This window comes from Myotis lucifugus, unplaced genomic scaffold (assembly GCF_000147115.1).
Source record: "Myotis lucifugus unplaced genomic scaffold, Myoluc2.0 scaffold_128, whole genome shotgun sequence".
NCBI classification, from domain to species: Eukaryota; Metazoa; Chordata; class Mammalia; order Chiroptera; family Vespertilionidae; genus Myotis; species Myotis lucifugus.
In genome coordinates, this window is record NW_005871176.1 from 1,033,298 (window position 1) to 1,043,805 (window position 10,508).

The 10,508-nt window shown below is 49.5% G+C and overlaps 1 protein-coding gene across 1 annotated transcript in view; it reads left to right on the plus strand.

The window, feature by feature from the left end:
- Nucleotides 1-10,508, plus strand: part of VWA5B1 (von Willebrand factor A domain containing 5B1) — a 37,927-nt gene that overhangs the window by 21,726 nt on the left and 5,693 nt on the right. Inside the window, exons 14-17 of the mRNA XM_023758320.1 lie at nt 3,033-3,234; nt 3,748-4,044; nt 6,550-6,687; nt 9,841-9,972. Coding sequence (XP_023614088.1) covers nt 3,033-3,234; nt 3,748-4,044; nt 6,550-6,687; nt 9,841-9,972 — 769 coding nt within the window. The remainder of the gene's footprint in view (nt 1-3,032; nt 3,235-3,747; nt 4,045-6,549; nt 6,688-9,840; nt 9,973-10,508) is intronic.

Genomic DNA, 10,508 nt, shown 5'->3' on the forward strand with positions numbered 1-10,508 from the left:
AGTTTCTGGCCTCAGCACCTTGGACATGATAATTCTTTATTGTGGGGCGCTCTTGTGTAGAAATTGTAGAAATCCACCACCCCCAGTGATGACAACTAAAAATGTCTGTAGACATTGCCAAATGTCCGTGGGGGAGGGCGGCAAAATCACCAGTTTGAGGAGCACTGTCCTAAACCAAATTGTTGTCTGGTATTATCGGCACGCCTTCTCCCATCTTCTCAAGAATGGGCTTGATGTAGCTTCATCAGGGTGAGTCTGTGGCTCCACAGAAGCAACCTTTTCTTCCTCATGCCCACCCACAACCTCCATCCATCCCCGCCTCCACAGACGCATCAGCCCCCTCGCTCCCCAGGGGCAGAGACACTGCCACCTCGTCCCTGAGGTCCTTCTCTGTCCTTAGCCGAGGATGCAGTTGGAAGACACTGACCTTGGAGTCAGGCAGACGCTGCTCCTCAAACATGTTACTCAACCTCTCTGAGCCCCAATTTCTTCGCCTGTGAAATGGGGAGAATAGCTTGCGCGGGTGGTTGAGCTAACAGCCGTCCACAGACATGTACTGAGAGCCAACTACAAGTGGAGGTGATAAGAGATCAAGTGCCGGATGCAGTGCCTGGCACACAGTAGGTGTCCTTTAAATGCAGGTCTGGTTAGTGAGCGTTCTGAGCAGTGTGGCTTCTCTTCTCTCCTACTTGCTTCTGGCCATCTTTGCTCATCTCTGCCCCATCCCCTGCTTGGCTTCTTCCCCAACCTGATTCTCCCCAACACAACATGTGCACACATGTATACACGCCCTACAGCCTCTGGCTGGGTGAAGGGCTGAACCTGAGACTAGTCTATTGCCATGGAGACGGTAGCAGCTTGTTTCTCAATGTGTTGGTGATGGTGGGGCAAAGGTGAGAGGAATCCTAGTCTCTGATGAGGGAGGTGGTTAGGGATGCCCTGGGATGCAGCAGCCCTGGCTGGGTACCAGCTCCCACTGAGGCCATCCAGTCCCAGTCTTCTCCCACACCCTTGTACCATCCCAGGACCTCAGGTCCAGAGGAGACGGGAAGGAGCACCTCAGCCCCTGCCCCAAGGAGCAGGAGCCCCCATCTAATGGGGAGTACAGTCCCTTCCCAATAAATACTTGGTAGCGATGAGAAAGACCACCCAGTTAGCTGTTGGCCTAAAAGACTGAGAAACACCTTTTCTCTCTGTTACACCTAGTAAGTGCCTTTGCGCCCTGTCTCCTATCAGGCAATGCAAATGTTGCCAGAGACACAAATTCATTTTTAACTAATTTAATATTCTTTCATTACAAACATACTCAGAGTGTGAAAATCACACCCTCAAACAGTTCGGTCGAGTATAAAAAGAAAAGTACCCCGACCTACTTGGTTTTGAGTGTTTCCTTCCAGAAATACTACACACACACAAGCACACACATACACAACACACGTTCGTGTTTTAAATAATCACATATACAAACTTCCTTCTAAATTGCTTTTCTAATATCTTCTTAATTCACTTTTTTATATACAGTAAAATTGGTGACTAGCTCGATGAGTTCTGACAAATGAATAGTCATGTAACCATTTCCACGATCAGAATACAGAAGAGCTCCAAATGTTTTAATGTTTTCTCTTAGACATCTTCCCAAATTAGTTTTTAAGAAACTGGCTGTTTTATTGCAGTGCTGTGTGGTGTTCCAACACATGGACGTACCATAACTTACCAGTATTCGCCAATCTTATTGAAGTACATTCAGACAGTTTCCAGATATTCACAAAATCTTTTTTTTAACAAATAATACTGCAACAAAGATACAGTACATGTACATAGATATTTGCAACCTTGTGTATTTCCACAGGATTCAATTCCTAAAGGTGGAATCGCTGGGTCCAGGGAGCGTGGGCCTTGTTAATGTTGACAGCTAGCACAGGGCTGCATCGTTCTCCACAAGTACACGTCACTGCGCACTCCCACCAACAGTCCATGGGGGACCCCCGTCTCCCCATGACCACATTGCGTGTCATCAGACATTTACAAATTTTCTAGTCTGGAAAATGGGAAAAATCATAATTCATTTCATTTTATTTTTTTATCCTCACCCGAGGATATATTGTTATTGATTTAAGAAAGGAAGGGAGAGAAACATCGATGTGAGAGAGAAACATTGATCCGTTACCCCCCATATGCACCCCAACTGGAGATCGAATCCACAACTTAGGTATGTGCCCTGACTGGGAAGTGAACCCTTGAATGATGCTCCAACCAATGAAGCCACCTGGCCAGGACTGTCATTCATTTTAATTTAAAGCAACACTCAAGAGCTGAGCATGTTTTCATGGGTTTATTGGATACTTTTTCTGTAAACTGGCTGTAAAGGCCCTTAATCCATTATTTTATCGAGTGTGTCTCCACCTCCAACCAGTGATTTCTAAGAGCATTTTCTTGAAAATAAGCTTTGTCATGCATGTTGCAAATATATTTCCCAGTTTACCCCTGGCCTTTTGATGTTTTCTTTTAGACAGATTAAGTCCACAAAACAGAACAGAAAGCCCAGAAATAACACCAAATGTGCATGAGAGCTTTGTCGGCATAGAGGTGGGGAACTCATAAACAGTATTCAATAAACGGTGCTAGGATTCAAAAAAAAAACAACGAAAAGGCTGGTTCCTATTTCCTTACACGAAAATAAATTTCATGTGAATCAAAGATTTAAGCAAACAAACATCACAAAAAGTCTATAGGAATTTTTTTTTAAGTAGGTAAGACCTTTGAAGCATGACCTATGAGAAGGCCTAAGGAAAGGGTTAATTTTAAACACACACAAACGTTTTAAACTTTGTGGCAAAAATAAGTGAGTGTAGATTATCTACGGTATGTGATTTTCCATGGTCTTCCGGGTTTGGACTTCATCCATGGTTTGGGATTATTCATGTTGACATTTCTCATGGGTAGTGGAGAGTAAGTGGTTTGTCCTTGGGTGCTCCAGGGGGAGCTGGGGTGGAGGGGAGCGGCCCAGCCTCATCTTCCTCTTGCCTTCCTAGCCCTTCCTGAACAGTGGCTGGGACCTGTGCCAGGGCCCCAAACTCCGGGGCCCAGGGGCCCGCAGGCCCTCTCTGCTGCCCCAAGGCTGCCAGCTCTTCGTGCCCTCTGACCAGGAGCCCCAGGCCTGGAGCCCCATGAGGGAGCTGGACCTTGGGTACAGCCCGCAGCCGGCCTCAGACAGCCTCAGCCCCGGGGACCAGGGTGAGTGTCCTCAGGGCCGGGGCCTGACTGGGAACAGGGAGGACTCCTTGGCGATGGCCTGACTTCAGATGACAGGCCCAGAGGACAGATGCCGTGCCCTTTAGGGGGTGGGGGGAGTCTGCTGTGGCCCCTTCTCTCCCTGAGGACCTCACCAACCCCTCTTTTCCCAATCAACCTGGCCCTTGGGCTGCCTGTCCCCTACCGCGCGTCCTCCCTGCGGCACATTCTCCCCAGGAGTGCCCCACCCCATCCTACCGGACCCCTCAGGTCCTGGCTTCCTGGGAGGTGGGACCAGCCCATGCCACCCCACCTGTTCTAAGAAAGGAGTTTCGCCCTGGCTGGGGTGGCTCCGCTGACTAAGAAAGGAGTTTCGAGATCCCTGGGAGTGCGGCTGGGGTGCTGTACTGTGTTTGCTTAGGGGTGTTTGTGCCCTGGGAACGGATGCTGTCCCCTGCGGGGCTGGCCCTCTGTCCCCGAGTTCAGAGCACTGTCCTCTCGTCCCTCCGCCCACAGAGCCGGTCCATCAACCCTCCTCCTTGGAGACCCAGACCTCCCCGGCCTGGGAGCCGCAGGCCAGCACCGACAGGCAAGCCACCCCAGACCCCGTGCTGGGCAAGGCCGTGGTCAAGGGCCTGCGCGACAGCCAGTGTTTACAATGGGAGGTGAGCTTCGAGCTGGAGCCCCTGGGCCACGAGCGGAGCAGAGCGCACGACGCCGACCTTTGGAAGGAGACCTTCCACCACCTGGCGGCCCGCGCCATCATCCGCGACTTCGAGCAGCTGGCGGAGCGCGAGGGCGAGATAGAGCAAGGTGAGCGCCCGGGCCTGCGCCCGCCTCCTGGCCTCCGAGCCCCGCCCCCTCCGCAAGCCCCGCCCAGTGCCCCGCCCACCTCCCCGGCTCCAGCGTGTCCCTTCTCCCCACAGACCTGCCACCGCCCAACCGCCCAGGGCTCAACTCCCCAAAGCATCGCTGCTTCCAGGTGCGCGCGCACACACACACACACACACACACACACACACACACACACACACTCACACACACACACACACACACACACACACACGCACGCACGCAGCCCAGGGCTCCATCCCCTCCGGTATCTGCCCCATCCCCTTGCCTCCTCCCACCAGCCCTGGGCTCCTCCAGCCCTCCCACCCTCACCCGGTGATCTGTCCTCTCCTCTCCCTCCTCCGTGCCCTCCGCTTCTGGTCCTCCACCCCTCCTCACTTCCCAACCTTCTCCCCACAGCGCCCTCTCAGACAGAACAATGGGGACAGCCCCATTCCACCCACTCTGCTCCTCTGGGACCGCACCTACCTTCCCACAGACCCCACTAGACAGCGGTTCCCAACCTTCTTCTGGCCACGCCCCACCTAAGCGTCTCTAAAATCCTGATGCCCCCACCCCATGACATACAATTCTTATTATTCAAAAAGTGAACTCCTGTTCGCCTGGAGGAAGCCTAAAAGGCCATTAACTTGGTCTAAACAAGCTTCCAAAGAATATGGCATCCATGAAAGAGAAAAATAAAAGAATGTGAAAGGACAGTCGAAGTACTGAGGAAGAAATCACTAAGAAATTGTTTAAAAAATAATAATAATAATAATATGAAGTTCTATGAAAAATAGCAAATAAAGTTTCAAAACATATAATAGAGAACTGAAATGCATAAACATGTCACAATATATACTTATATACTGTATATGAGGCCCGTAGAACCATAAGAAATGCAAAAAATTCACTGTTAATCACTCATTCTCGAATTGCCCCCCTTACAAGACAAATTGCCCCCCTGTGGGGGGGGTGCCCCACATTGGGAACCACTGCCCTAGACCTGCTCGGCCCACTCACTCACTCATCAAGGCCGCTTACTGAACGCGGATCCTCGGGGGCCAGCCTCGGGGCTGAGCACAGTGACCAGGGCATCCCTGCCCTTACCAGTGCTTGACACAGACTAGCAGGAGAGCCAGCATTAATCAAATAAGTATAGACACTATTCATTGCCCGCATTTGTCCTAAGTGCTATTAAAAAAATATATAGGGATACAAGAGATTGTTTAACAAGGGTGGTGGGGAAGCTCAGGAATTGGGACAAACTTTTCTTAAAAAGTGAGTCCTGGGATCCTGATGGAGTCCACTTGAAGACTAGACAGAGATCGAAATAGAAAATATTTCCATTATTTGTTATAGTTTATGCTTTATTTACGTAATAGGATTTATATTTTGTATTATTTGTATTGTTGTGAATACTTCAGAAATAATAAGCATAAAACCAATGACTCACTGAAGTCATTAGGAAAAACTTATTGCACACACACCAAAAAGACAGTTCGCAAATCAAGAGCACCCAGACCAACACATGGAACGAAGCTCAGGGGGGTATTATCATAAAGCAGCTTACAGAGTGAGGAAGCAGTGACAGTTAATGCTTCACGGCGATTGGTTATAAAGTTGGAATTTTCAGCAGTTACCTTACAGTAACCTTGGGAAACAGTTCAAGTCTCAGAGGCAGAAGCAAGAAATGACCCCGGTCACGTTCGTCTTGCAAAATGAGCTAAATTAAACTTTGTTTGTTTAATGAAACTGGTTTTGCCTGCTCAGGGAATTTTCAAGGCTGATCTCTGTTTGGTTTTTATTTTAACATTACATAATATGTTATTTTTTCCCCACGAGCACTTCACCTTACAGTTTACAAAACGTGTCCCCTCTGCATGTCCTCGGCTCCTCACACAGCCTTTTGGAGGTGGCAAGCCGCAGAGACTGCTAACTTGCTGCGTGGAAAGAGCTGGGGCTTTGGGAACAGACCACCACTAAGTCCTGATCTCAATCCACGACTACCTCGCTGTGTGACCCTGTGCCTGCCGCTCTCCCTCTCTGGTTTCCAACCTTCCCTGCAAAATTGTCCAATGGGCCAGACCAGTGGCCCCCACTCAGCCAGGATACTATGAAGTCCTGCAGCAAGAGTCTCATCAGGCAGCTACGAACTGAAAATAGGAAATGCAGACAACACAGATGGCTTTGACTGTCTTTAATAACACTAGTTATTTAAGGGCAGTAACTGTCTTTTTTAGTCTTAGATGTCTTACCTCTTTTACATTAAAACATCCTTATTGTATGAAGTGATAGTGGAGGATAACAATCTTGGGGGGCGGGGGTTATGTTCTTAAGCAGCAAGTTGGAAACCCCTTGATTTGAAGGCCTTATTTCATCCTAAAGATGGGACCACTGGTCTAGCCTTCCCTCTGGCTTCCGGAGCTTCCGTGTGGGAGAGAACGTTCTGAGTCCACACAGTGACCCCAGCTTCTCCCTCCGCAGGATCCAGCCGCCGCTACCAGGTGAACGCCGTGCACACCAGCAAGGCCTGCAACATCATCAGCAAGTACACCGCCTACGTGCCTGTGGACGTGAGCCAGAGGCTGTACCTGCCCACCGTGGTGGCCTACCCCAGCTCCGGTAAGGCAGGGGGGTGGCCAGGCAGCCCCCGGGGGCTGGAGGAGGTGGCTAGGACCTTAAGGGGCAGAGCTGCAGGGTGGGGTGCACAGAAGGGTCTAGAACAGTGATGGCGAACCTATGACACGCGAACTCATTTTTTTGGTTGATTTTTCTTGGTTAAATGGCATTTAAATATATAAAATAAATATCAAAAATATAAATCTCTGTTTTACTATGGTTGCAAATATCAAAAAATTTCTATATGTGACACGGCACCAGAGTTAAGTTAGGGTTTTTCAAAATGCTGACACGCCGAGCTCAAAAGGTTCGCCATCACTGGTCTAGAAGCATAAAGACCCCAAAAGCAGATGGTGTAGCCACCACGAGGCACAGAAACCTGTGAAACCACGCCACTCCCTTATTCCCACCAAATAAGCATGACTTCACTGAAGTTTTCCAACGAGGGCAATGCTATGTGCTCACTGTAGAAAATTCCAGAATGTAGAAAGACAGAAAATAAATAGAAGTGACAGTCATCCAGAGATGAGTACTGATTACCTCCTTGGTGACCACCCTTCCAGACTTCTCTCTATGGATATCTCCACAGAGAAATCAAAAAACATAATTTTGCATGAATTGGATCATATCAATGTGTGCTGTTCCTTATGAAATATGGGTGGGAAGGTGAATCTCTACCATCATTTTAACAGCTGCGGTGTTTCCTGATGTGGAAAAATACTAATCGTAATAGTCAATTTGACAGGGATGGGGTGGATATATGGATATGGGATGGATGGATATATGGAGATATATATATATAAAATCATTTAGTCCTCAGAACAACTCTGCAAGGTAGATACTATTACCCCCATTTTAAAGATGGGGAAACAGAGGCAGAGGTGGTTAAGTAACTTGTCCAGGGTCACACAGCAGGAAGAGACAGGCTTTGAACCCCAGGGATCTGGCTCCAGAGTCTCTGCTCACCCCGCTCCTCTCCAACTGCCTCTTAAGTTTTCTCAGAACCTACTGAATCAGCCCCTCAGTATTAGACCTTCAGTTTATTTCCTTTTCGACTATTGTAAATGATGCCGCAAAGAACATCTTTGTGCGCCTGTCTGGTTATCTGCTCAGGGTTAATGAACTCTCAGAAGTCAGATTGCGTATCAAGATTGCCCGTTTAAAACTGTCCTGGATGTTACCAAAGTGGCCCAGGCCCAAGAGTTATTCTGATGCCCACCCTCGCCAACACTGACTGTTGTTCATCTTTCTAAACCCTGCCAGTCTGATAAGGAGGAAAGACTCTGTCTGGGGAATTTCTTTAGTTTTTAGTTTTTGGGTGAGATGCTGTTCACCTGTTTGTGAACTACTTGTTCTTTTCATCTCCTGACTTACTTTTTCCTGTTCTTTGTAGTGTCTTTTTTTTAGCAGACCTCCTGAAAGAATTGTGTTTGGAAACAGAATGTGCCTTTCCTCCTTCCTCCTGTGCCCTGCACCCCTTTTGTTTATAGTCATCACTGTTCTCAGTTCGGGCTCTGGCCAGCAGCCAGGCTGTTGCTCCACTGGCCATGCTTATTCACTGGGCCTTGTCATCCTGAATGACACGCTTATTCAGGATGTCTGTCCCTCCCACCCGTCTCTGACCATCCTCCTGGCCTCCGTAGCCACAGTCTGGGAGGTATGGAGACCATCCCGCCATCCCCAAAGGTCTGCTCAGCACTTCCCAAAGTGTGATCCAGGAAACTAGAAGCCTGGTTCCACATCCCATCAATGGCCATTCAGCACAAATATAGGAAATCCCAGCCCTGCCAGTGTGGCCCAGTGGGTTGGACATTATCCCAAGCACCGCAAGGTTGCCAGTTTGAGTCCCAATCAGGGCACATGCCCAGGTTGTGGGCTCCATCCCCAGTAAGGTTTTGCTCTCACATTGATGTTTCACTCTCTTTCTCCCTCTGCCTTCCTCTCTCTATATAAATCAATTTTTTTAAAAAAAAAATTTAACAGGAAATATCAGATCAGGAAGAAACTGAACTAAATACCAGTTCAGGAAACACTGAACTAAATAAAGCGCAAAAGCTTTCTTCACAGCAGAGCCTTTGGAACCTTGGGGATGTTAATGTACATCAGGAGGCTCAGAGAATGGACCATAGTATGCAGCTTCTTCAAAATTTATTGCCCAATAGAACTCTTCTTTTTTTTTTTAAAGAATAACTTACAGACTAGTGTTCTCATAGAGTGGGTTCCCCAAAACACACTTTGTGGGGTGCGGGTACGGTGTTTTGGCCAGGTTCAAACCTCGGACTAATGAAAGGACAGGGTCCTCTCATTGCCACGTGCAAGTCCCAGCTGGAGGGCAGGGCCCGCCCAGCACAATCATAGCCAACGGCTGTAGCTGTAAGCTTGAACCTATGGTCCGCACACGTAGCCCCACGTGCCTTGTGCTAGAATTCAGGTGCATGTAGTTGAGTAGGGTTGAAGCTCACGAGAATGCTGTAAACAACGTGATCACGCCCCTGCTTTGCCTCGTGGCATCTGCTATAAAATAAAGACACGGCTTGTGGGCACTGTCGTTGTCTCCTCATCAGAGAGGCAGCGCCCCACTGAGACCCAGCTATTATTCTCTTGTCTGTCTTTTCCTTAATCCTTTCACGCCCCCCCCCCCCACACACTCAGTTTACCTTTGGCCGCAACAACACTTGGGTGCTGTAGCTTCATCTCTCTTCCGTCCATCCCCCATTGGTGATGCCCTGGGACTGCAGGGACCTGCCTGTGGCAGGGGGCATGGGACCTGGGCCTTTGAGACAGCCAACGGGGAATGAGAGGAAATGGGGTGTTCGTGAGAAAACCAGCCTTTAGACTAACTAGAAAACACTGCTGCTTCCTGAACATTCTCTCTCGGCAGCAGTATTTACCTAGCAAAGTCGGTATTATCCCCATTTTCCAGATCCGGACATTGAGGTTGAGAGTGGTTAGCACCCCATCCAGCTACTAAAAGATGGGCTGGGGTTCAAACCCAGGTCATTCTGGCTCCAAAGCTCATGGTCTCACCTTGTACAATGCCTCCCTGTCTTTGGATAATTGACAGGCTGAAGCCAGAATCCTTCCTGCCAGCTTGGGAAGGAGGCAAAGGACTGGCACAATTGCACCCACCTGACCCCTTCTCCTGTCCTCACGAAGGTGCTGCACTGCGGATGGCCAGCTCTCGGGCCCTGAACCAACAGTGGAGGGGCAGCTCTGCTGGCTTCAGTCGGTCCCAGTCCGTGTTCACGGAAGACTCGGCAGCAGGACCTGGCAGATTTCAGAACCTAAGTAAGAACCACCTGGGGCAGGTTCTGGATCCTGAACTCCTGAGTCATGGCATCCTCATGCCCAAGACCCTGGAGGCCTCACTCTGAGTCTGCACTTTGGGCCCTTGCAGGACCAGGGTGAGGCCAGGCCTCCCGGGCTCTCTGAGGCCTGAGATGGGCAGCGGGGTGCAGCATGGCCCAAGCATGCTGCCTTAACACAGCATTGCTGAGAGAGCCTCTCAGAGCCAGGGGCAGCCTGGCCTCCCTGCCCACGTGCCCACACCATCCCTTCACCTCTCCCCTCCGAAGGCCCGCCAACCCCGGTGGCTATTCCCTGCCTCCAACCTCTGAGTCCTCCCAGGCATCCAATGCCAGAAAACCTGATAAATAGGGGAAAGTGGAGAGCAACGAGGCAGGTCCATCGTTTGGGTCCTACCATCTGCCTCGTTCCTTCCCGCCTTCACCTGATTGCGTTGTGCCTGCAGCTTGGTCCTTGAAGAACACGAGGATTTGAGCCTATTCTGTAGATTAGACACTAATAGTGAGGGAGCCTACAAA